The sequence below is a fragment of the Dryobates pubescens genome, chromosome 10 (genome assembly GCF_014839835.1).
Source record: "Dryobates pubescens isolate bDryPub1 chromosome 10, bDryPub1.pri, whole genome shotgun sequence".
Lineage (NCBI taxonomy): Eukaryota > Metazoa > Chordata > Aves > Piciformes > Picidae > Dryobates > Dryobates pubescens.
The window spans coordinates 26,821,776-26,849,306 of record NC_071621.1 but is presented as its reverse complement, the minus strand read 5'-3'; the positions used below and the strand labels follow the sequence as shown (position 1 = coordinate 26,849,306).

Genomic DNA, 27,531 nt, shown 5'->3' with positions numbered 1-27,531 from the left:
TTTATTAGATTCTGATTGACATAGCATTATGTCTCAGTATATCCTCCTTGATGAAATCTTTGTCTGTAATGTATCTGTCAAGTTCAAGTGAAGTCCTTTGCCTCTCTCTGTTGCTTTTACGTCCTGCCTTGCAAGAAAAGAAGTGTGAAAGACCTCTTTGTTTCATAGCCTTCCCTTAACATAAATTCTTCTTTTTCATGGTGAGCTTGCAGTACCATTGGTCCAAGTGGTCTGTTTTTATCTACAAGAAATAATTTCATTTACTGTCTTTACTGAGGCACTTGGCAAAAATTCCTGTTCAAAAGAACAGAATAGGGAAAAGAAATAACAATTTGCCTTTAAATGTAGATTGTGGAAGTAATCCTTGTGATGAAATTAAGTAACTAACTTCTATGTAGCTATGGTTATGTGAAAGTCTCCAGAAAGACTCGTGTGGCGAGTGTATGACATCCAGAGAATTGGAGCTTTTCTTCTTCCATTCTTTGTACATGTCTGCAATAAAATGTATATTTTTATATGTATTACAATTAATATTTCCTGGTGGTGGTACCTTCAAACACCGCTGTAACTTATTTACACAGTGTATTTACAGGTTCAATTATTCGGTTGTGGGTATTATATTCTACATATAAAGGCAGTTAAATGCACAGGTCTAGCGCAGATCTAACATTTCCAATTGGAAATTCAGGTGCTGTGATCTGTGGTTTTCCCACAAATGGGATCCTGTGGCAAATCAGCCAGCTACTCACAGCTTGCTTCTCTGTCTGGTATCTTCCCAGATGCTGTGGCTATAATCCGAGCAGTCCTTGGCTCGGAGAGAGCTAGGGGGCCTCTCTTGTGTGCTCTGTTGCCTGGCTGTAGCCTCTTCTGGGATTCAATTCTCTTGGAGCTTTTCCCCTTTCTGCCTTGGTCCAGATGCAAGGCCTGGGTGTAGTTTTTGCCTGTTAGTGCAGGCCCTTCAGCTGCTACTCCAGCAGCATTTGGCTCTTGTTGCTTGCTGGCTGAGAACAAGGCAAGTTGCCTAACTTCTTGGCTGCTTTAAATACTGTCCTAAGACAATGCCCTTTGGTAACACAGAAACCTGATAACTGGACCTGTAGGATGGGGCATATCCAAACACGTCCAGGGACAGACACAGTTCATAGGTGTGTTACAAAGTTAATTGCACATGCTATACATTTTGCCTGGACCATCTGGATCCCAGGAACTGACCAGGTTAGCACATTCACTGGTGCTTAGCCCATTATCTGGACTAGAGCATGTTTTGGGGTTTGACCCTTCAGGAGAGGGTCCACTATACATCTATAGTTTTGATTCAGTAAAAGGCTTGCACAAGTCTAGACCAGGAGCTGAAGTCAGCTTTCAATTGTGTTGGCTTGTTGGCTTAATGAATTGTCCTTTGCAGTCAGTGCAAAGACTTCCATTGGCATTATTGGCCCTTAGGTCTAAATGCTGTACGTGTTAGCAATACAGCACTCCACTGAGAGCAGTTAGTCTGTGTTGACTTAATGATCACTACATAAGAGAATTCAGAGACACTTAGAGTATATTCAGTTGAACTAATAGTCTTTTAGGGCCTATAATTTTCTGCTACAAGTTCATTTTATGATAGTTTATATTTGTTTAATGAGACAGATAATCTGGTACTATTCTAATTTCCTTCTATTCAACAGAAAGTTTATCTAATTTTAAAAGCTTTTCTAGTCCTTGTATTTTAGAGCTGCATTGTGGGAGGGGAGGTGTTGGGTTGGTTGTTTTTGTTGTTGTTACAATAATGTCTTAAGCCAGAAGAAATACCTTGGTTTCTTTAATTCATGACAAGACTTCTCTCTCTGTGTTATAGTTGGTAAACTTGCAGTGTTTGGTTTCCTACTCCTTCCTAAACCCATTTCTAGACATGTTTGAGTGAAAGCATGATACACTCGGGCAACAGATGATCAGTTGTTTATCTGCTTAGCTATGGATGTCACTTAGGGAACAAGTTTTCCTTTTGTTTTGTTAGAAGAAAGAAGTCCTATTTCGCTATTGGGAGAGAGTAAAGGCAGTTCTGAGGAGGCAGCAAAAAACCCAAGTCATTTGTGTAACCGGTTGCAACGTTTTTGTTCTCTCTTTAGGAATACGGAACACTTTATATTCAGGAATACAAGAAAAGCAGCAAAGTGGAGTCAAGTACATGCAGCAGCTTCATGGGCTTGAAGGATCACCTGGGGCATGACTTAGGCCACCTTTATGTGGGGAGCACTGGCACGCAAATAAATGCAATTGCACCTTGGTCAATGGCGGAGAAGCCGACGATGGATAAGGTTAATTCTAGGAAAGAAGATGTAGACAAGGAGGCATCTGAAGAGAATTCTGGAAGCTCCAGCTGTGACTCTGAAGAAAGCACAAATTCTGATAATGATTCAGAGAGACTGAATAATTCTGCTTCAGAATCACATTTATTGCCTAAGACTCACCGACAGCTGTGCCGATCTCCTTGCTTAGAGCCTCATATACTAAAAAGAAATGAAATCTTGCAAGACTTTAGGATAGAAGAGGCTCAGATAGTACCTAAGGAAGTAAAACCCCCTGATGTGGTGAAAGAATATCAAACCAAACTGGAGTTTGCACTTAAATTGGGTTATTCTGAAGAGCAGGTTCAACTTGTACTAAATAAACTTGGTACTGATGCTTTAATAAATGATATTTTGGGAGAACTTGTCAAACTTGGGAATAAAACTGAGACTGATCAGACTGTAACTAATGCTAACACTAGTGTAATACGTGAAGCATCTTCCATAGAGTCTCAGAGGTCAGAGTCTCCACTGCAGGAGGATGTGACAGAGGATGGTGACAACCTGAGACCAATAGTTATTGATGGCAGCAATGTTGCAATGAGGTATGTGACCATGAAGCTTTTGCTTTTTTATTGAAATGGAAACAGAACAGCCTTGTCTCATTCAAACCCTGGTGTTTGGTATAATTGCTTAAAGCCATATACAGGTTCTGTCACAAGTGTCTTCATTGACCACAGAATCTGCCAGTCTTGCAATCAGGCTGGAGGTCTGTAAGAGTTCAGTGGTTCGTACCTCTGTTAGAGCAATCATAGGGTAATGCTGGTCTCCTTTTGTAGGCAGGTATCAAATCTCTCCTTCACACTGCCAGTCTAGTACTTAATCAGTTTTTGGTAGGTGCCATTGCTTTAGGCAACTGCTGTGTCCAGTTACATGCAGGAGGTTAAAGCAAGTAGAAGATTCCTTAAGATTGAAAAAGTTATTTGGAACTAAGAGGCTTAAGGGATACTTCTCCATGGCAGGCTAGTCTGTAATGACTGATCTGTCAGTAAAATTGGTCTTGGTTATCAGATTTGGAATTTGGTTTTATTGCCATTAATTCCTAAGATTGCTGTGCATTAGGCTTTCACTTATGCACAGAGGACACATTTACCTTCAGCATTTACCCATCCTGACCACCGTCACCTAGGTGCATAGCAAGAAACTTGTCTGTAGGAAGGCTGGAGGTTCATGCTTCATTAGTGATTATAGAATGAAATGACAGAAAGACATGCTGAGAGATGGGGTTATTATGACTATATAAATGATTAAATGACAAATTGATTAGTAACTAATTGGGTAGCTCATAAGGATTATCTGATTACTAACACCCTGGTTTAGAAAGGTCAGTTTTAGTCTTCTGATGACTCAATGTGGTTTTCATTGGCTTAGTAATAAAAGTTTGTGCAAGTCATTTCTGGGCTGAAGGCCCAGATCTTTTTAGCTCCTAATCAAGTCAATTACCTTTAAATGAGGCTATTAAAATTTGGTTTTAACTGTGACTATCATTTATGTCAATATGATCAGTTTTGTTTATTTAAGTAGATATGTTAGCAAGGGTAAAGAAAGGCTATTGCTTCTTTGTTAGTGTAAGATTCCTGTGAGTTCTTTCTATCTGATGAGTAATTCCTAATCTTTTTGTTCAACTTCTGCTGTAAATTATGTCCAGTAGAAGAAACACTATTCTGGTACTCAACCAAGAAATCATCTAGAGACTTCTAAATGTGTTTGGATTGTATTTCACATGGATCTGAAACAGTTGTGCAAGTGTTAGCTAGTTAGCACAAGCTCAGACTTTGTGGGTGGACCTAGGTTCTATTTCTCCCACAAACTGCACTGAACACATTCCAGAAGTAGCTCCAGATCAGTCACTTCACTTCATGTTTATTCAGCTATTAGTCTAAATATTTAGGATTTGCCTTCCTATGCTCAATTTACTTTCTTGACCACCTACATAAACTGAGTCAAATATGAGTGCATCCTGTGCATGCTACAGGGTCTTAAAACAGACTATCTATAGCAGTCTTTCTGCATCTGAGAGCTGAATTCACAGGTCTTTACTGTACCAATATAATCACAGAATCATTCTGTTTGGAAAGGACTTTTGGAGATCTTCTAGTCCAAACCCTTGCACAGAGCAGTGTCAGTTCAAGGCCGTGTCAAGCTGGGGTCTTAATGTCTCCAAGGATGGAGATGACATATTCTGTGTGCCAGTGTCTGAATGGCCTCACTGTAGGAAAATCTTCTTTTTTTTTTTTTCTTTTTTTTTTTTTCTTTTTTTTTTTTTTTTTTTGATGTTTAAACAACATTTCTTGTATTCTACTTGTCCTGTCACTGGAGACCAGGGATAAGTCAGTTTCTGTCCTCTTTATTCCTTCCCATCAGTAATTTATATACATGGATAAGATTCCCCTTGAGCCTTCTTTTCTCCAATCCCAGCTCTTTTCGTATGTTGTAGGATCACAGCATGTCAGGGGGTTGAAAGGGACTTTTGAAGATCAAGTCCAACTTCCCTGCCAGAGCAGGACAATAGAATCTAGCACAGGTCACACAGGAACACATCTAAATGAGTCTGCAGAGAAGGAGACTCCACAACCTCTCTGGGCAGCCTGTTCCAGGGCTCTGTGACCCTCACAGTGAAGAAGTTCCTCCTCATGTGGAGGTGGAACCTGCTGTGCTGCAGCTTATATCCACTACCCCTTGTCCTATCACAGGGTGCAGCAGAGAAGAGCCTGTCCCTTCCCTCTTGACACCCAGCCCTCAGATATTTATAAATATTTATTAAGTCCCCTCTCAGTCTTCTCTTCTCCAGACTAAAAAGCCCCAGGGCTCTCAGCCTCTCTTCATAGGGCACATGCTCCAGTCCCTTAATCATCCTATAGCTCTCCATTGGACTCTCTCCAGCAGATCCTTGTCCCTCTTGAACTGGGGAGCCCAAAACTGGATGCAGTATTCCAGGTGAGGTCTCACTTGTCAATGTCTGTCTTATACTGGGGAGCCCAGAAATTCACCAGCTGCTCCATAATTGTCTCACCAAGGGTGCGCTGAGGGGGACCTGCTGTCAGCACGTTTTCTAATGCAGCTCAGGAGGATGCTGGCTTTCTGTGCAGTAAATGCACATTGCTGGCTTGTGGTCATCTTGGTGTTCTCCAAAACCCCTTCTAAAAACCCTTCTTCCAAAAATAACTGCTTTCCAGTTGTTTGGCCCCCAGCCAGTACCAATTCCTGGTTTTAGTGCTCCCCAGGCAGAAGATTGGCTCTGTTGAGCTCACTGAGGTACCTGTAGGACCATTTGCCATCTTGGGGTTCCTCTGAATATCAGTGCACTTCTCCGATGTACTCCTCCAAATTGTGACCTCTGCAAACTTGCTGAGGGAAACTGTGTCAGGTTATCTAGGTCATTGACAAAGATGTTAACCAGCACTTGCCCTGGTAGCAATTCCTGGGGTACACCAGTACTGAGTGGCCTCCAGCTGGACTTTATGCCAGTAATCATAACCCTTTACATGCAACAGTTCAGAGAGATTGCAGTCTGCCTCTCTGTCCCCTTATCTTGCCCATACTTCATTAGTTTGTCAGTGAGTATAAGAGAATGCATCAAAAGCTTTCTTAAAGGCACAGCAAACAACATCCACTGCTTTCCTAATTGTCTGAGCCAGTCATCTCGCTATAGAAGGCTATGAGGTTGGCCAAACATGTTCCCAGTCACCTTTACCCAGTCTACAGAATTTGTTAGGAAGGGGCTTCCAGGAGGATTTAACCATTAACTTAGCAGGGATCAAGTTGAGACTGACCGGTCTGTAGTTCCCTGAATTATCCTTCTTGCTTTCCTTTAAGATAGAAGGGATATGTGCTCCCTTCTAGTCCTTAGGAACATCCCCAGTCACAACAACTTTTCAATGATTACTAAGTTTGACCTTGCAATGTCATTAGCAAGCTCCCACAACATCCTTGAGGACATCCCATCAAGGTTCAGCAGCTTGGCAATGCCCTGTTCCAGTGTTTCCTCTGCTGAGGGAAGGTCTTGTCCTGTCACCTTTGCCTCGCTTCCTGCACATCAGGGTACACCAATCCTGAGCTTTCCAGAGGTGATCCTTGAAAATCAACCAGCTTGTGCCTCTCTTCTTTCTAGGACTGTATCACATGTGATTTTTCCAGCCAGCTAAAGTCTGCTTTCTGGAAGTCTGGGGTAGTGATTCTGTTCCACCACTCAGTCACTGCACCCAAGGCTGCCTTTTGACCTTCACATCTCTGACCAGTTCTTCCTTGTTTCTAAGTAGGAGGTGCAGCCCGTTCCCTCACTGGTGCTTTGATCAACCCTTGTTGAGAAGTTATCAATGCCTTGCTGTGCTGGCCAGCCTGTGGGAAAAGATATTTTTGCTCTGCTTTTTTGCTTTGTTTGTCACATGTAAAAGGGCAATGTTAAAACCAGTGGGTAAGGTAGAGGGAACTCACCCGCAGTTCAGGCAATCTTGTTGACGTTTCAGTATCCAAGTGTCCGGGCTCCTGTTATGGGTAACCTATAAACTGGCATCATCTGATCTTTTGTTAACTGTTTGCTCTTCCAGGCTATGGCAAATGAGTTCAGTTTGGAGTTGCTAAAGGGATATGAGCCTGTGCCCTAAGCAAGACTGTAGATAATCTTTCAAGAGATGTTCTTGGGAGCTCTCTCATAGGTTATCACAGAAAAGGGTAGATTGTAATCTATATTCTTACTCCCATGTTGCTTGATACCAGTTACTATTAGAATTATTCTAGATAAGAACTGCTAATTTTCCTTTAAAGGATGTATTTGATGGAAGAGGGTAAAGGTTTGTGGGTAAGTTTGAAGTGAGTGATGTCCAATAATACTAGCAGGATAATGCAGCTGTGCTCTTCTGGAAGGATCAAGCACTGTACACTGCCTTGTCTCTCAACACTGCATGACTAATTAAGGATGCAGTTTCATAAAGAATCTAAGGAGTGACACAGACTTACTTTCATCCCTCCCTTTATCTCAGTCCAAGGAATGCTTTCCTACCTGCATATTATCAGATTTTTGGCTGCAAAATTAATTGATTCAGCTTCCTAATTCAGAGAAAAAGACAAATCAGCAAGGATTATTTTTCTGTTAGACCTGCAAATGGAACCTGATTCTTTCTTTCGTGGTTGAGAGAATATTTAGGTCTGATACAAAGGAGGAAGGATATGTCTGATTATGTCACTGGTGTTCATATTTGTGTGACTGGTTGCATGTAATCAACTGATGACAGGTGAATTTTTGAGTTCCTTAAGGACAGCGCAGAAAAAAGCTTGGACCAGAATGATTTAGTCTGGCCAGCCAAACCCAGCATGTATGCTAGTCTGGTCTGGTGATTACTCCTGTTCCAGGCAAACAGCTTTAGCAAACTAGTTAAAAGCTAAAAAAAAACCCAACCCAGCACCCAGAACAAAATACCCAACAACAGAACTCTCCCCACACCCAAAACAAAACAAAGCAATCAAGCAAAACAACAACAAACACCAAGAAACAAACAAACACACCAAAAAATAAAGCAAGTAAGCAACAACAAAACCACCTGCAGACAAACAAACCAAAACCCACCCAGCTCTCTGTTTTTTTGCCTTCTGGTAATGCTTGGAAAGCTTTTCTTACACTTTGAGATGGCATTGCTTGTCATTTGTGCCTTAAACTGGAAACAGCTGATCAGATGTATCTTGTGTATTTCGAGTTTAAAGCTCCCAGTATTGGCTAAACAATATGACGTGGTTAAAGTTTTAAAAACAAAGCAAACTCCTTAGAACTGAATAGCAGAAAGGTGGCTTTGGCCATTTTGTTTCTATGGGATACTTCAAAGCTGGGTTTGTTCTTTCATTATTCTGGCTTTCCTGGTGTTGACTTAATGCTTCTCCAGAAGAGGAAAGGTGACTACACATTTAAGCCTAACACACACACAGTCTTTTGTTGGAATGCTCTTACAGATAAGACTGGTTTTTTTTGCTGTGCATGTGTAAACTTAAAATCAGAGCTGAAGAGCAAATTAAATAGTCCCCTAGAGAAGCTGTGGAGTTCTTGATAGACACTTCCCACAGCTGAGAGTGAGGCTGGACTGGGGGATAGGACCCAGGATTTAGTTGTGCCGTACATGAGCAGCCATCTAGGTTTGTGTTCCAGAGAGCTGTCCCACTCTAATCTTGCTTCGTATGGTGGATTGTTTTGTTTTGTGGGGATATTGTTTGTTTGTTTGGTTTTCACATAGAGGATGATCTTACAGGATCACAGGATGTTAGCTTTTGGAAGGGACCTCTGGAGATCTTAAAGTGCAACCTCCCTGCCAGAGCAGGACCATAGAATCTAGCACAGGTCACACAGGAACACACCCAGATGGGTCTTGAAAGTCTCCAGAGGAGGAGACTCCACAAACTCTCTGGGGAACCTGTTCCAGTGCTCTGTGACTCTTAGAGTAAAGTTCTTCCTCATGTTGAGGTGGAGCCTCCTGTGCTGTAGTTCATATCCATTGCCCCTTGTCCCATCACAGGGTGCAAGTGAGAAGAGCCTGTCCCCTCCCTCTTGACACCCAGACCTCAGATATTTATATACATTTATTAGATCCTCTCTCACTCTTCTCCTCTCCAGACTAAAAAGCCTCAGGTCTCTCAATCTTTCCTCATAAGGCACGTGCTCCAGTACCTTAATCCTCCTTGTAGTCCTTCACAGGACTCTCAAATAGATTCCTGTCCCTTATGAACTGGGGAGCCCAGAACTGGATGCAATATTCTAGGTGGGACCTCATGAGGGCAGAGAACCTCCCTTGATCTGCTGGACACACTCTTCTTAATGTGCCCCAGGATACCATTGGCCTTCTTGGCCACAGGGGCACATTGCTGTCCCATGGATACAGTATTCATTTAGAACCTTAGTCCATGTGAATAAGAAAGACATTTGTGCTCTGACATCAAAAAGCACACAGGACCTTATTTAGTGTAAGCTGTACGTCACAGGTACTACACAGGTAACACAGTCAGTAGTAGTTCTGTATCCCTGAGTGATAAGACTTAAGCTACTCTAAATTTCCCCTTTACGTGACTGAGGTAGGTAGATCTCTGTCCATCTAGCAACATCACATTGTCACTTCTACACCTATCTGTTCTCCAGTGTGTTCTTGGACTTACTCTTCATGCATCACAGGCTTCCTCAGCTGAGTCTCAACCTTCTGGAATGGAAGGGAGAAGGTTCAGTGTCTCCATGAGGCAGCAGAGGCAAGGTTTTGAGGTTCTCTTTTGCCCCTTCATTTTAAGATTTCCCTTTACTACTGAGATTAAGAGATGAGTTCTTCCAGAAGAGAGACACATACAGCAGTTTCCTTTTGCTTATCCTTTACAAAGGTAGAGTTAGGATACCTCAGGCTGGTTATTGCTGTGATACTTCACTTTGCTGGAACCACTGTGGGGCTTTTGCCACCAAGTACAAAACAAGGAACAAAGTTGTTAGTTACAAAGATAGTGGGAAGATCTTAACTATTTTATTCCTTTGCTTTTGTTTCATGTTGGTTAGTGTTCCCTGGCTAACCTGAGTGCCTTCAGACTTTCTTTGCTAACAGTGAAAAATAAGAGTTTCAAATTTGGCATAAATGAAGATAAAACTTTCTATTGAAAGTATGTAGACTGTGCTTACAGAGCACACAACAAGAATGGAACACCAATGAGCCAATAATGTTATATTTTACTTGCTGCATTACAATTTTTAGAAGACCACTTTCAGAATGGTATAGGCAAAAGAGCTGAAGTATTTTGATCATGTGACATTTGGGGTTGCAGGTGAAATCAATTGATCTTGTCTTGAGCTGTTAGATTCTTCTGAAAACTTCACCCTTAGGATTCCCAGGCCATGGAGATGATGCACTTCAGTTTTGTCTTCTAGAAAACTTTGTCCTGTATATTTGTATATGTTTTGATGTGAAATAACCATTGCATATGTACTTCTTTTAGTGAGAGGAAGATGCTTTTTAGTTAAATACACTCTTACTTAAGACAGATACATTAGAGTTTTCTTACAGCCTTCATACCCACCCATCCTGCCAGCTGTGGTTGTTCCAGGTGTTTGGTGGCGCCAGAAAAGTACACTCAGGCCTGACAGATGTGACAGACCCCAGGGCTATTCAGGAGTGGCACTCAGCTGGAGAGAGTGAGAAATACCCAAAGGTGCCTAACCAGTGTTTGGCATCTCCATTTCAGCAACTGAGTCTTGTCCCTGTGCATGAACCATGAGGCAAATAACCTGTCTGTAGTAAAAGGTTTGCTGATGCCTTGTCTACACAGTTTTCCCACGACTGCAAATTGTGTCAGCCCAAGGATGGTTTGATTGTCTTGTCTATGCCATATGTAGTTTTCACATGGAAATCTAATTGCATATATGTTTTTAACAATTTAGCTGCCTTAGCCTTTTTTCAGGGTTTGTGTTGCTGAGCTTGGTAGGCACAGTTATATCTTGGGGCCTTGATTCAGATGCTCGTTCTTCAGAGGCAGTGGCTCTTTAGTTTCTTTGGTTATTTTGAGAAGGCGCTTTGGGAACAGATGAAAATATTTTCCCAACAAGTAGCAATCATGTGGATAGGAGCTTGGCATTGGCAGCTTTGAGTATAACTTGTCTGTGCTTGTTTTGACCTCTGACTGCTGAGTGTGTGACTCTTGCTCAGACACCTGCGTGCATGTCTGACTGGTGACCGCACTTGCCATACTCTGTGGAATGCCCCCTGCATTGGAAGCCCTACAGATGAAAGATGTTTTGAGAAGTGTTACAGCTCCCAAGGCTTTTTTTCCTGCAAAAACCTCAAAGTGTTGGAATAATTTGTCATTGGCTAATGGGAAAAAAAAAAAAAAGCCAACCAAAAACCAGCATCTGTGATCTATTTCACCCATTTCTTGTTGGCATCGAAGTATGAGGAACAAATTCAGGAGTGAGAGCAGGCTCAGGTTACTGAGAAATGCTTTGGGACAAAATGTTTCTGTGATTAGGAAATTAGTAGAGCTTAAAAAAAAATAAATATTAGGCTAGTGACAAAACCAGGCTGCCAGGCTGATGAGTCACTAATATGATACAGGATGGAAATTCTAGTCTCCCTGTGCTGTGGCCTGAAGACTGTTTTCTTCCTGTGACATAATAGAAGGCCAGAGTTTGGTAGCTCTCTAAATTTACCAGGCAGATCTGTATTTTAGTTCTGTTCTTCTTGGGTTTAATCATGATGCTTTTGCATGGAAAGTATCTTGAATAGAATAGAATTAACCAGGGTGGAAAAGACCTTTGAGATCGAGTCCAACCTATCCTCCAACACTATCTAATCAACTAAACCATGGCACCAAGTGTCCCATCCAGTCTCCTCCTAAACACCTCCAATAGTGATGACTCCACCACCTCCCTGGGCAGCCCATTCCAATGGCCAATCACTCTTTCTGTGAAGAACTTCTTCCTAACATCCAGCCTAAACCTCCCCTGGTGCAGCTTGAGACTGTGTCCTCTTGTTCTAGTGCTGGTTGCCTGGGAGAAGAGACCAACCCCCACCTGGCTACAATCTCCTTTCAGGTAGCTGGAGACGGCACTAAGGTCTCCTCTGAGCCTCCTCCTCTGCAGGCTAAGCAACCCCAACTCTCTCAGCCTTGGGTCAGGATTTCAGTTATATAAAAACCTCTGTGTGTAATGCAACACACATTGTACAGCCAGAGGGATCTGGACAAGCTAGAGAAGCAGGCTGAGGTGAACCTCATGAGATTCAACAAGGCCAAGTGCAAGGTCCTGCAGCAGGGCTGGGACAATCCATTGTTAATACAGGCTGAGGGAGGATGTGGTAGGGAAGGACTTGGGGATATTGGTGGACGAAAAGCTGGACCTGAATCCACAATGCACACTTGCAGCCTGGAAGGTAAATCACATCCTCAGCTGCATCAAAATAAACATGGCCAGCAGATCCAGAGAGGTGATTCTGCCACTCTGCTCTCGTGAGACCTCACCTGGAGTACTGTGTCCAGCTCTGGAGTCTTCATGTCCAGGAAAGGCTTAGTCCTGATGGAGTGGGTCCAGAAGAGAGCCACAATAATGATCAGGGCACCTCTCCTGCAAAGGCAGACTGAGAGTTGGGGTTGTTCAGCCTGGAGAAGAGAAGGCTCTGGTGAGATAACAGCCCTCCAGGACCAGAAGGGGGCCTACAGGAAAGCTGGGACTATTTAGACATGTAGCACTAGGACAAGGGGCAGTGGTTTTAAGCTAGAGAAGAGCAAATTTAGTTTGGACATTAGGAAGAAGTTCTTTGAGGATGGTGGAATAATGAAACAGGTTGCCCAGGGGCCGCCCTTGGAGACATTCAAGGTCAGGCTTGATGGGGCTCTGAGCATTCCCTGCTTACTGCAGGGAGTTGGACTAGATAAACCTCTAGAGGTCCCTTCCAACCCAATTCATTCTATGATTCTATTCTAGGATCAGAGCTCTAATGTCTCTTGACATCAATGTGTTTATTTCCTGTAGCTTTCACAATCTGAGAGCTCTGTGTTGGTTTGAATATTGCATTAGAGCACACCAGAAGACTTGCAGTTGTTGTTAGTCATCAGTGTTGTAGGAGTGTGTATCACAACTCTTTTCAAGACAGTCACTTGAAAATCTAATTTGGGGGCTAAGAATGTAACAGAAAATGAGATTTTTTGGGGGGTTTTGTTGGGGGGGTTTCCTTTAAAAATAAAACTACAGCTATCAACAGGCTGAATATGAAAGTTGTGATCAAAAATATTATCCATGCCTGATATGAAATTGATACTTCATAAGGAATAAACTTTACCTTCCTTCATCTAAGAGTGATAGATTAAACATAGTCAGCAAGCAGAACCAAGCAGTATACGCCACTGTCTCACTCAGGGCCACAGCTGTCATCCTGACTGCTCTGAGCTTTCACAGACTTCTAATAATTGGAAAGAGATTTGTAAAAGAAAGTTTTTTGACAAACATTTCTCCTCTCTTTTACAACTAATCAGAAGGGGGAAAAAAAAGCAGGAGAAGCAGCATGATTTCAGTCTGTTCCCATACGATGTATCGTGGAGCTGATGAAGCACAAAGATCACTAAAAGGAGAGCAGCAAATCTGCATGACAGCAAAACAGAAGCAGAGAAAAAACTGTAATTACAGATTCTTTTCCACACACTTTCTCAAGAGTCATTTAAATTTCTTGAAATTTGTATCTGCTCAGATAGCAGCTTAGGCATGTGTCTGAAAAGGAGCAGAAAGAATGTGGAGATTGATACGAGCTCTAAATGAATTTCCTCAGCAGTGCAGAAGAGCTAGTATGCTTTGGAATGCATTTCTCATTTCTACTGCACAGAGCTTAAGTATATTTAACATTCATGTTCTGGATGAAAGAATTTTAATAGTTTGTGTTAGGCAAGAGAACACTAAGGAGCTGAACTGCATAGTCCTCCCTCTGAATTCAAAAGTATGACTTGGATTTGTTAAATGTCATCTTGTTGTACGCTGCCCCTCTGTCCAGCTGGTCGAGGTCCCTCTGCAGAGCCCTTCTGCCCTCTAACAGATCAACATCTGCTCCCACCTTGGTGTCATCTGCAAATTTGCTGATGACTGACTCAATCCCCTCATCCAGGTCATCAATGAAGATACTAAAGAGGATGGGCCCCAGAACTGATCCCTGGGGGACACCACTAGTGACTGGCTGCCTGCTGGATGTGGCACCACCATGAGGTCTGTAGTGACGGGTTGGACTTGATGATCTTTGAGGTCTCTTCCAACCTTGGTGATTCTGTGATACTGTGATTTGAATTCCAGCCTGGTGGAAAGAAGTAGGCAAGAACATCCATTTCATGTGGAGAGGCCAGGATTTTATTCCAGAAATGATTTCTCAGACTTATGGGGAGAAGCACACTGTTACCAAAATGTAGTCTGACAGAATGCTTGTGTGCTGTCAGAAGTGAAAAGTGGTTTTATCTATTTGAAGCCACAGAACTTGTTTAGAGTGATAACAATGCAGTGATTTCCCTGGAGTTTAGTAGCTGGAACAAGCCCTTCTTGACCATTCTAAAATGGATTGCAGTGTGTTTATGGTGGCACGTGACTTGCCAATAGCATCCACAGTCACCTCTTGCATCAGGCTTTGCAAAGGAGGCTTTATGGCAGCCCACTGGATACTGAACATGCACCAAATGTCCTGATTTTGTGTCGTTGCAGGGAGATGAAATTAGACTTGCCATGATGAGAAATATTCGTTGGCCATTTTTTCTATGCATACTTGCACATGCATTTTAAACATGACACATCTGTGTGTGGTTTGGAAAGTTATTAAATACAAAAAAAGATAGTCCTCTTTCAGCCAAACAAGCATGGCCAAACACTGCCTGGAAAAAATGTTACTATGTGGTTTATTACTGTGTCCAGTTCTGGGCCCCTCAGTTTAGGAAAGATGTTGACTTGCTGGAATGTGTCGAGAGAAGGGCAACAAAGCTGGGGAGGGCTTTGGAGCATAAGCCCTGTGAGGAGAGGCTGAGGGAGCTGAGGTTGCTTAGCCTGAAGAAGAGGAGGCTCAGGGGAGACCTTCTTGCTCTCTACAACTACCTGAAGGGAGGTTGTAGACAGGTGGGGGTTGGTCTATTCTCCCAGGCAACCAGCACCAGAACAAGAGGACACAGTCTCAAGCTGTACCAGGGGAGGTTTAGGCTGGATGTTAGGAAGAAATTCTTCATAGAGAGAGTGATTGGTCATTGGAATGTGCTGCCCAGGGAGGTGGTGGAGTCACCATCACTGGAGGTGTTTAGGAAGAGACTGGATGGGGTGCTTGGTGCCATGGTTTAGTTGATTAGATGGTGTTGGATGATGGGTTGGACTTGATGATCTCAAAGGTCTCTTCCAACCTGCTCTGCTCTGCTCTACTCTACTCTACATGTTGTTATTGTACAAGACAAGGACTGTGTTATTGCAGAGGCCTGTAACCACAGCTAAACAGAATACTGAGATACATACATGTCTTGCTCCTGGCAGCGTTCATAGTGTAGCCCTATCGGCACAGCACATGTATTTAACCTATCTTTGGACTACCCTGTGCCAGCTACAATCTCCAAGCTTCGATTGTTTCACAGACTCACAGGTTATGTATCTGGTTGGAAGAGACCTCAAAGATCATCCAGTCTAACCCTGAACCCAGTAACAATTGCACTGTCTTAGTATGTAATCATGTCTCCAAGTCCTGTCTCCAGTGTCATTAGAAAAGGAACTAGTACAGTTCCAGAGAGCAGTATTGGGCTCGTTCCCCTACCCCTTCCCCACCCGCCCCCCTGCTGCCTTTTGACTGGGGGTAACTTTCCACATCGCCTCTGCTGAGAATGCTTTGTGAGAGGTGTTAGCCATGACTCATTCTCTCTCAATGCCTAGACATGAATGTGCACATCATCTGCTTTGCAGGCTTCTGGAATCTGAACATTGTTTCAAAGTTTTTCTCACTTTTCCTGTGGCACTTCATCCGTTGTGCAACTGCTCAAGCTCCTGCAAAGTAGGAAGGAGCAGTTCTATGTTTCAGAAAGCTGGAAATAATAGGTACTTTAAAATGGTCCCATGTAAAAAGAAAAAAACCCCAAACAATAAGACAAAACAAACAACCCCCAAAAAACAAAGCAAAACAAAACCACAAACAAGCAAACAAAATACCCCAAGCAGCTTTCTGGTGTTTTTGCTTACCTCTGAACATGCAAGTAGGAGGAACTTGTAGGATCCCTTTGGCTATCCTACCCAACATATTGTCACGTTCACAAATTGCTCCATGGTGAAAGAGCTGTGTTTTGCCTTTCTGGAAAGCAGATTGTGGCACACCTGCTGTATATGACAAGCCAGCCAAGAGAAAGGTTAATGGCTTGCTGCCATGCTCCGCTGTTTCTTCTGCTTCGTAGAGCTGTGGTGTTGAGGAAACTGTAGTGAGGTAGGGATCAGGCTATTCTCCCAGGCAAGCAGTGACAGGACAAGAGGGCATGGCCTGAAGCTGTGCCAGGGGAGGTTTAGGTTGGATGTTAGGAAGCACTTCCTCAGGGAAAGGGGAATCAGACACTGGGAGGTGGTGGAATTGCCATCCCTGGAGGTCTTTAATTGATGTGGCACTTGGTGGCATGGTTTAGCTGATGTGGTGTTGTTAGGACACAGGCTGGACTTGATGATCTCAGAGGTCTTTTCCAGCCTCTGTGATTTACAAAAGCTGCTCCTCTCCTCCTGTGCATGGAGAACCCAGACTGGTCCTAGAGGAGCTGTCTGATTTGTTCTGCCAAGTATCCAGGAGGAGATCCCAAAACCTATGGCCAGACAGTCCCCTTGGTCAGTTAGAAAGCTTTCTCTAGCATATTGCTTAACTATTCCTTATACTAAGTAAGGACTTTTCTGTCCTTAATGAGTGGGACTGTGGTCCTATGGGTGCAATTCATTCCACCAGCAGAACAAGGGAGAACAGGAAGAACAGGAGCAAGAAAACTCATGTGTCTGAATAATGACAAGGGAACCACTTACCAAGTACTGCTGCATGCCAAACAGACTCAGCTTGGGAAGTGTAATTTATAACCAGCTAACATAAGTGTTTAATTACTGACTCAGGTATTAGGAAATGAAAAAGACAAACATTAAAGTACTAAGGGGCAAAAGTATCTCTCTTTTTCCCAGGTTTGCTTCACTCCAAACGTGTTCTCCCTGTTCCCTCATCACAGCATCATTCTAGACACCTCTCCTATGGTACTCTCTCTGCCATGGCTGCAGGTGACACCGAGTCCATTCAGAGAGGCAGTGAGCAGTAATGGTCTTGAGTATGGATGTCACTATTTTTCTCTGCTGCTCCTTGTACTCTTGTTCTCCACAGGCTGCAAGTCCCTCTGTGTGTGTACCTGCTGCTCACAAGTACCTTCTCCTCCTTAATCCTTGGTGTTCCTTCATTCCCTTCTCTGTTATGGATCTGGCTGGAGCTGCCCATGCCTGGCATGGGGCAGTCCCTGACTTCTTACAGAGGCCACACTGCAGCCCTCTGCTACCAGTTTTTTTCCATAGACACTAGTTACTGAAGGTTGTTTTGTGCCTCCAGAAGCTGCCTTTTTATTCCCAGCATAACTAAATACACTTTAGCCTTTCCCCATAGAATCATTGAGGTTGAAAAAGACCTCTTAAGAGCATCAAGTCCAACCATCAACACAACACCACCATGCCCACTAAATCATGTCCCAAAATGGCATGTCTACAGATGCTTTGAACATCTCTAGGACAGCCTATTCTGAAGCCTGACCACTCTTTCAGTAAATATCCAATACCCAATCTAAACCTCCTGCAATCTGAAACTATTTCCTCTTGTCCTGTCACTTGTTACTAATGAGAAGAGACTGACACACACCCTTGCTAGAACCTCCTTTCAGGTAATTGCAGAGAGCAATGAGGTCTCCCCTCAGCTTACTGTTCTCCAGACTAGCAATCCCCATTCTCTTGGCTGCTCCTCATAAGACTTGTTCTCTAGACTCTTCATCAGCTTTGATGCCCTTCTCTGGACACAGTCCAGCAATTTAGTGTTCCTCGTGTAGCGAGGGCTGCAAAGACTGAACACAGTATTTGAGGTGCAGCCTCACCAGTAGCAGGTACAGGACCACAATCACTGCTTGTCACATTTCTGGTGGAAGCCAGGGTGCTGTTGGCCACCTGAGCACACTGCTGGCTCACATTTGGCCACCTGTTGGTCAACACCTCCAGGTCCTTTTCTGCTGGGCAACTCTCCAGCCACTCTGCCCCAGGCCTGTAGTGTTGAATGGGGTTATTGTGACCCAGCACTTGGCCTTGTTAAACCTCATACAAGTGACTTTGGCTTATCAATCCAGCCTGTCCAGATCCCTCTGCAGAGCTTTCCTACCTTCAGGCAGATCAATGCTCCCACCCAATTTGGTGTTACTCGCAAACCTACTGAGGGAGGACTCCATCCATTCATCCAGATCACTGCTATTAAACAAGATTGGCCCTGAAACAGAGCCAAGTTCTTGTTTCACCTTCTTTTGATTCTCTCCAGTTCTTCTGTATCTTCTGTAACGTGTCCTGCCAAAAGAGGATGTAGAAATTGGCTGAGGACTTGTCTGCCTTCAGATAATGACATAATTGCGTCTCTCACCTTACCTCAGACAGTTGTTGCACAACAGATGCACATCTTTTGTTTTGCTTGTGTCTGATCAGGTTCTGCGTGACTGTCTCTCCACAGCTTTTTTAATACACAATTAATTTCTTCTTCTGAAGTGCAGTACTGAACAAATTCTTAGTTTTGTGGTGTTGATTTTGGGCAGTCTCTCTAACTCGCTTGATCTGTTCTGTAGGGTGCCTGCCGCACCCTTGGGCTTGGAGACCCAAGGGTGAAAATGTTTGGCAGATTTAGTATCCCTCTCCCACACCGTTTTACAAATGATGGCAGTGCTTAGGCATGGTTCAGGATGGCTCCTAGATGCCTTTAGGAGCTGTGGATCAAGCAAAGAGCATAGCTTTGAGATTCACATTTTGCTGTGCTCCGTTTGCGGTCATAGAACAGAAAAGTCATGGAATTAATTTCAATCTGTGTTTCAGCCACGGGAACAAAGAAGTGTTTTCCTGTCGAGGAATCAAACTGGCAGTAGACTGGTTTTTGGAAAGAGGCCATAAGGATGTTACTGTGTTTGTGCCAGCATGGAGGAAAGAGCAGTCGAGGCCTGATGCTCTTATCACAGGTAAGCTCTGTTCCATCTTCACTGTAGTTTGGTGCTTTGCAAAGCATGCATGCTACTGCTCAAATCAACAGGTCTTCAGGAATGAGAGAGTAATAGAAAATACCTTCAGTGTTGTGATCTTTGAGAAGGAAAAAGACAAAGCAGTGCTTTCTCCAAGTCATCCTTTTATGTTCACCTGATACTTTTTCCATTAATAGAATCATAGAATCACCAAGGTTGGAAAAGACCTCAAAGATCATCAAGTCCAACCTGTCACCACAGACCTCATGACTAAACCATGGCACCAAGTGCTATGTCCCATCCCCTCTTGAACACCTCCAGGGACAGCAACTCCACCACATCCCTGGGCAGCCCATTCCAATGGCTAACAACTCTCTCAGTGAAGAACCTTCTCCTCACCTCAAGCCTAAACTTCCCCTGGCACAGCTTGAGGCTGTGTCCTCTCATTCTGGTGTTGATTGCCTGGGAGAAGAGACCAACCCCCTCCTGGCTACAATCACCCTTCAGGTAGTTGTAGGCAGCAATAAGGTCTTCCCTGAGCCTTCTCTTCTCCAGGCTAAACAATCCCAGCTCCCTCAGCCTCTCCTCCTGCTACTTAATTCTTAAAGAATGTAATTGCTGCATTTAAAATGTGCTATGCCCATGTAACATAGGCAGTGTAGAGGTTCTGAAGTTAATGATTCACTGGGTGATCTTTATTGTGGTGAGCAGGCTGGCCTGTATGCCTGTCACCTGCAGTGAGTCACCGCCTGTTCTTTGGGTTATGAGAATTATCTCCCTATACTCAGCACTAGTGAGACCACACCTTGAAAGTACCTTGTAGAAAGGCTGGTGCTGGTCTCTTCTCACAGGTAATCAGTGATAGAACAAGGGGGAATGGCCTCAAGCTACCACTGGGTAGGTTTAGACTGGACAGACATTAGGAAAAACATTTTCACAGAAAGAGTGGTCAGGCTTTGGAATGTGCTGCCCAGGGAGGTGGTTGAGTCACCAGCCCTGGATGTGTTTAAGGGTCATTTGGATGTGGTGCTTGGGGATATGGTTTAGGGGGATGAACTTTGTAGGGTAGGGTTATCAGTTGGACTTGGTGATCCTGAGGGTCTTTTCCAACCTGAGTGTTTTCTGTGATTCTGTAATGTGCTCCGTTTGGGGGCCCTCACTACAAGAAAGACATTAAGGTGCTGAAGCAGGTCCAGAGAAGGGCAGTGAAACTAGTGAAGGGTCTGAAGAACAGGCATTGTGAGGAGCAACTGAAAGAACTGGGGCTGGTTAGTCTGGAAGAAAGAAGGCTCAGGGGAGACCTCACTACTCTCTAAAACTATCTGAAAGAAGGTTGCAGCAAGGTGGGCATTGGTCTCTTCTCCTTAATAACAAGTGATAGGACTAGAGGAAATGGCCTCAAGTTGCATCAGGGGTGGTTTAGGCTGGATGTAACAAAGACTGGGATAGGCTTCCCAGGGAGGTGAATGAATCCTCATCTCTGGAGGTGTTTGAAAGACAAATAGATGTGGGGCTGAGGGATGTGGTATAGCACCAGACTTGGTAGAGTTAGATAATGGTTAGACTTGATGATCTTAAAGGTCTTTTCCAACCAAATGATTCTGTGATTCTATAATTTACTACTAACCAGTGAGATGGCTTTTGAAAATTTTAAATTTGAATGTTTTTATCTAGAAAAAAAAGAATGGAGTAGAGGTATTTATTTCTTGATCAAGCTGGTTGATTCTGTGTGAAGGCTGGAAAGTTCTTCTCTCTGTTTTAAACAAAGGAGAATTTCAGGTTAAAAATAGCCCTAGCATTTAGGAGGGAGGAGGGATTGGGATTTTGAGGGAGTTAGTTGTTAGTTGTTTTTTGTTAGAAAGACATGGCTACCTTTAGAGAGGGGAAGCTTTTGAGAGCAGTAGCTATGGCTCCTAAAAGAACATGCAATCACATTTTGATTACAATGTGCATTCTCAAACATCTGGAAAGAGCTTCACAACATTTTATTTCATCTCCTTGATTGCTACTGGAACATGTCTGTTGAAAGAAGAAAAGGTTTGAAAAGCTGCTGTTCTCCCCTCATCCCAGGTAGTCTGGAGCCTTTCTTTTTCACTGTACTGGTGCTTGAGGCACGAGAAGAGTGTTGGTGTAGCAGTGAAGATTTGGCTGTTTTGAAATAAATTATGATATCTGCTAGAGCTGTGGATGGGGATAGAAACCCCTAAAAGTAGTTTCAAGTAGAAAGTCTTAGAATTGACCCAAATATAGCAATGAAAAATATTTTTTCCATGTCATAATGGACCTTGAAAATGGCAGGAAGATCAAAGAAGCTTATTTTAAACCAGGTTGGAAAAGACCTTTGAGATCATTGAGTCCAACCTATCATCTAATACTGTCTAATCAACTAAACCATGGCACCAAGCACCCCATCAGTTTCTTCCTAAACACATCCAGTGATGGTGACTCCACTACCTCCCTGGGCAGCCCATTCCAATGGCCAGTCACTCTTTCTATGAAGAACTTCTTCCTAACATCCAGCCTAAACTAAGCAGATAAATGCTTATATAACTTATATTGCTTATGTGTAATATCAGTGCTTTATTTCTTCCTGTTGGAGTCTCTTTTGTTGTTTGTTTTTTTCCTAGATGGAACATGTTCCCTGTCAAGTTTCTTGTGCTACACAACAGTTGAGTTATTTGAGATCTCAAATGTTATTAAGAGCCATGATTCATATTCACTGTGCAGGCATCTTCTGCTCTTTCAGATGTTGCATTGGTTTTAATATATTTTTCTTTCATAACTCATGTGCTTTAAGGACAGTGATAGCTAGGAAAGTCAGCATGAGGGGTGTGTGCAGCAGTGCTAGGTACAACCTCCTTAGTAGTCTGAGCCTGAATGTCAAAGCGCCTAGGGGTCTCTGGATTCTGCATAGAGAAAAAAAGAATTAGAATAGAATAGAATAGAATAGAATAGAATAGAATAGAATAGAATAGAATAGAATAGGTTGGAAAAGACCTTTGAGATCATCGAGTCCAACCTATCTTCCAAAACTATCTAATCAACTAAACCATGGCACCAAGCACCCCATCAAGTCTCCTCCTAAACACCTCCAGTGATGGTGACTCCACCACCTCCCTGGGCAGCCCATTCCAGTGGCCAATCCCTCTTCCCATGAAGAACTTCTTTCTAACATCTGGCCTAACCCTCCCCTGTCACACTTTGAGACTGTGTCCACCTGTTCTGGTGCTGGTTGCCTGAGAGAAGAGACCAGCCCCCACCTGTCTACAACCTCCCTTCAGGTAGTTGTAGAGAGCAGTAAGGTCTCCCCTGAGCCTCCTCTTCTCCAGGCTAAGCAACCCCAGCTCCCTCAGCCTCTCCTCATAGGGCTTGTGCTCCAAACCCCTCACCATCCTCGCTACCCTTCCCTGGACATGTTCAAGTGTCTCAATATCCTTCTTAAACTGAGGGGCCCAGAAGTGGACACAGTCCTCAAGGTGTGGCCTAACCAGTGCTGAGTACAGGGGCACAATGACTTCCCTGCTCCTGCTGGCCACACTAGTCCTGATGCAGGCTAGGATGCCATTGGCCTTCTTGGCCACCTGGGCACTCTGCTGTCTCATGTTCAGCCTACTATCAACCTTAAATCTGATGTCTCTGGATATTCACCAAACATTTCTATGCTCTTTCTTTGTTAACTCTTTGGTCCTTGCTCCCTGCAGATCAGGAGATCTTGCGTAAGTTAGAAAAGGAGAAGATCCTGGTGTTCACGCCCTCCCGCCGCGTGCAGGGCAGAAGGGTGGTGTGCTACGATGACCGCTTCATAGTTAAGCTGGCCTTTGAGTCAGATGGCATCATTGTTTCCAATGACAACTACAGGGATCTAGCTAATGAAAAGCCTGAATGGAAGAAGTTCATCGATGAACGCTTGCTGATGTATTCATTTGTTAACGACAAGTAAGTCCTGTTGCCACCTTTCTACACGCCACCCAAACGGTCTGAAGACTTGTAGGGGTTTTTTTATCTTACCCTCAAATCATTAGGTACATGTAGGAAAACAAGAGGAAAAGCTGATTGTAGATTTGGTCTTCTGATTAAAGATACTCAAACTCTGGGTTTTGCTAGAAGTTTTTAATGATAATAACTTCTAGGCTATTTTTGCCTCTTTTGGTGAATGTCCATGTATATGTTACAGTAGATCTGTGCTATGGTAAAATATTTCACTTGTGTTGGTGTGCTGAGCCAGCATTTTTGAGTGCCTGTGGGTGGACTGCTAAATTCTAGAGTCATGGAGAAGCCCATGTTGGAATGGACCTCAGGAGCTCTGTAGTTCAACTATCTGTGTAGATCCATGGTAGATACCACAGACCTACCTGGCAGACTGAGGAAGTCAGTGGTCTGCCACGGATGGAGCCGTGCTCTTCTTGGTGATGCCCAATGACAGGACAAGGGGCAATGGGTGGAAGTTGAGGCATAGGAAGTTCCATGGAAACATGAGGAAAAATTTTTTCACTGTGAGAGTGATGGAACAGTGAAAGAGGCTGCCTAGGGGGGTTGTGGAATCTCCCTCTCTGGAGATATTCAAAACCCACCTGGATGCATTCCCGTGTGATCTGGTGTAGGCGATCCTGATCTGGCAGGGGGGTTGGACTAGATGATCATTTGAGGTCCCTTCCAGCCCCTAACATTCTGTCATTCTGTGAAGCAGACACTTGTATTTAAGAGCCTGAAGAGTCCTAGACAATCAGCACAGTTCTGCAAAGTTAGTTGTGGTGGTGTAAGAAATCACTGCCTGTACTGCTGCCCTTACTTTGATTTTGGAATGGGTTGTGTGAAGCCCTGATTTGTTGCAGGGTGGTCAGCTTAGCTAGGCTAAAGGCAGACTAGGGTGTCCACAAATGCACAATCTATTTCTAGGACTCATCTCTTGGACAGCAGAAAGGTGGCCTTTCAAAACAGCTTTCAAAGTACCCAGGCTTAAAAACATCAGTGTAGAGGGTTATGGTGTAGGACAGAGTCATGAGGCTTTTGTTCACTGAATGAGGAGTATGAAAAGGTTGGTTTGCTTTGCATAATGGTAGTATTTTCCTTTTTTTGGGTTTTTCTTCCTTGCTTTATAGATTTATGCCTCCTGATGATCCTCTTGGTCGCCATGGTCCAAGTCTGGACAATTTCCTTAGGAAGAAGCCCATTGTGCCAGAACATAAGAAGCAACCATGTCCATATGGTAATTTGATTTAACTCGTCAGTTTTCGGTAGTGCTGGAACTGGGAGCCAAGCACCTGCTTTGTTTTAACACTGACAAAAATAGAAGCTTTTTAGCAGTGGTTTTTACATTGTTGTCTTAGCCTGAGAATGGCTGAAATGTTGATCTGATGGTGGAAAGTGAGATGATTTTTTTTCATGTGCTAGTTAAAGAACATTTTTATCTACTATTTGAACTAAAGGAGTAAATTTATTAATCATTCCCAGGAATAGGTCCAAACAGCACCTAAATTCTACATGCTTCAGAAAGCCCTTTTCTAATGTGATTTGGTCATTAGACACCTAAGTTTTCTTCTAGAAAATTGATTCAGCTGTCCAAAGTTTAGTTACTGAGCATCCCTACAGGCACATCTTGACTGAGCTGAAAGCTGCTGGTCCTACATCTCTTTGGGATTTTCCTAATCAGTTTTGTGCCATTATATATCTTCTTGGCCCAGTACAGCGGGGGCAGTGACAGTGTGACATTAAGTTCAAACCATGTCTGGCAGTGTTGGTCTGCATTCCTGGAGCACTAGCTGCGAGCACACACTGCAAGCACTGTCACACAAAACTTCTTGCAAGGGCTTTCAAATCACGAGCAAAACTTTAAATGAGGGCTGTTTCCATTGTTTGTTGATTAAGAGATTTTGGCTGAAGATTTTATTTGATTATGTTTGTATCAATAGGGAAGAAATGTACCTATGGACACAAATGCAAATACTATCACCCAGAGAGAGGAAATCAGCCTCAGCGGTCTGTAGCTGATGAACTTCGTGCCATGTCTAGAAGCGCAGCTGCCAAAACTACAAGTGAAGGAGGACTGGTAAAAAGCAATAGTGTTCCCTGTAGCACTAAAAATGATGTCACTTCTGAGCTGAAGCGTGCTGCTCCAAAGAGGCAATCAGATCCTAGTATAAGGACTCAAGTCTATCAAGACTTGGAGGAAAAGCTTCCCACCAAAAACAAATTGGAAACCAGGTCTGTACCTTCTTTAGTTAGTATACCGAGCTCCTCTGCGGCAAAACCCCAAAGTACTGCACCTTTAACCAACGGCCTTCCATCTGGAGTTCACTTCACACCTCAGGATCAAAGACCACAGGGACAGTATCCCACAGTGATGATGGCAACCAAAAATCATGGAACGCCAATGCCTTATGAGCAGTATCCAAAATGTGAGTCTCCTGTGGACGTAGGGTATTACTCCATGCTGAGTGCATACTCGAATCTAAGTATATCTAGTCCACGTAGTCCTGAAAGGCGCTTCTCCTTGGACACAGATTATAGGATTAGCTCTGTAGCTTCTGACTGCAGCAGTGAAGGGAGTGTTAGCTGTGGCAGTAGTGATTCCTACGTGGGTTACAGCGATCGCTCTTACATGAGTTCGCCTGACCCACAGCTAGAGGAGAACTTGAAGTGCCAGCATATGCATCCCCATGGCCGCCTTAACACTCAGCCCTTCCTACAGAGCTACCATGAGCCTCTCTCACGAGTGCAAAGCTATAGTCATGAAGAACCAAAGCATCACCACAAACCTCCAATTCCATACATGGCTGTGCACCTACAGCATCCGGCAGTCGCTGCTCGTTCTAGTTGTCCAAATGACTACTCTACATCTCAGAGCTCACCGCATTCGAAAACCATGCATCTGGGGAGAGCCCTCGTGTCTACAAGAATAGACAGCATTTCAGACTCACATTTATATGATAATTCTCCACTAAGACACAGAAAGCCTTATTCTGGCCAAGATGGGCTTGGAAGCTGGGATAGGCAGGGTTACGGGATGGATGCATACGGCTACCGCCAGACCTACTCCTTGCCGAGTAACCCAACACAGCCATGTTACGAGCAGTTTGCCTTCCAAAGCTTACCTGAACAGCAGGACCAGACCTGGCGAGTACCTTACTGTGGAATCCCTCAAGACCCTCCAAGGCTCCAAGACACCCGGGAGAAGGTTTACATTAACCTCTGCAACATATTCCCCCCTGATCTGGTGAGGATTGTTATGAAGAAGAACCCTCACGTGACGGACGCTCAGCAGCTTGCTGCAGCCATCTTGGTGGAAAAATCTCAGCTAGGTTATTGAGAGATGATGCATCTTTGTGGTGTCTAGTAGTTTTTCAGCTCAGCTCTACGGCTGAGGGAGGTTTGCTACAATAGCATTTGGGATCTCCTTCTCAGCAAGGAGGTTATATAGTAATCCATTTATGTGAAATACTGTATCATGGAGTCTGTGTGTATAGCCCCATGCATCGGAAGTACCGGATAGGTTTTGTGTTCTGGTCTGGAAATTTTTTAAATGGCTATTTTCACAGCTGGAGAATGTTCCAGTGTAAATTAATATATATATATATATAGACAGATAGATATATAAACAAAGAAAACAAAACAAAATTTTTTTTGTGGTCTCTGGTTAAAATCTTTGGTGCATCAGGGGTTTATATGCAGCACTTTGTATCCTTGTTACACGTCGTTGGGATTTTTGGTTTCCTTTGTTTTTTAACTTGCCGGATGTTTGTCCTCGGGCTCTGTGGTATTAAAGCAACCTGCAGAAAGAGGATTTTGCTATTTCTGGCAGGCAATTTTCAAGCCAAGTGTTTTGAACTTGTTACAACACCTTAAGTATGTATGTATGTTTGTTTGTTTGGATGTTTGTATGTGTGTTTTTCAGTGAGCTTTTTTTGTGTGTGTGTGTGCGCTATGATCACCTATTCATAGGAAACAAAGATTTACTATGGCACTGACTTCATTTTTTTTTTCCCCCTTTTTAAACAAATAATTAAGTTACCAATAACAGTCAAATGGGTAACAATATATTGGTAATTTATAGTATGGCACTTTCCATTGCTTGCTTTGTTTTGTTCAGATAGCTCCATGTTTTGTTGATGCAGTCGATTCGTTAGATCGGATGCAATCAGAGGAGGGAAAAACAGTAATTTTTAAAATTAATTTATGGATAAGATAAAAAGCCTTATTGCTTGATTTTTCTAATGGTGCTGAGAATTTGCAGCCCTCTTTGAACATAACAGAAGCTGCAAATGCTCAGAGCCTCCCCAGACTAGGCCACCCAGTTCCCATGTGTTGCTGCCCGGCTCTGTGTATTTCTGGTCAGTAGGAAGGGGCCTGAAATTGCAGGGTCCCATTTCGTTGGTTTATGTGTTGGGTTGGTTGTTTTTTTCCCCCCTTTGTATTGCTGCACAAGTGTACTGGATAAAATATGCTTTCCATAAAATATTTTACCTGTTTTTAAATGAAATTTAATTATTTCAATGCAAGTTTTGTA

The 27,531-nt window shown here is 43.4% G+C and overlaps 1 protein-coding gene across 1 annotated transcript in view; it reads left to right on the top strand.

The window, feature by feature from the left end:
- ZC3H12C (zinc finger CCCH-type containing 12C) overlaps nucleotides 1-26,604 on the top strand; it is a 37,994-nt gene extending 11,390 nt beyond the window's left edge. Inside the window, exons 2-6 of the mRNA XM_054164517.1 lie at nucleotides 2,115-2,878; nucleotides 18,889-19,028; nucleotides 22,730-22,964; nucleotides 24,128-24,234; nucleotides 24,938-26,604. Of these exons, the coding sequence (XP_054020492.1) occupies nucleotides 2,115-2,878; nucleotides 18,889-19,028; nucleotides 22,730-22,964; nucleotides 24,128-24,234; nucleotides 24,938-26,334 (2,643 nt within the window). The 3' untranslated portion in view covers nucleotides 26,335-26,604. The remainder of the gene's footprint in view (nucleotides 1-2,114; nucleotides 2,879-18,888; nucleotides 19,029-22,729; nucleotides 22,965-24,127; nucleotides 24,235-24,937) is intronic.
- The last annotated feature ends 927 nt before the right edge of the window (nucleotides 26,605-27,531 follow it).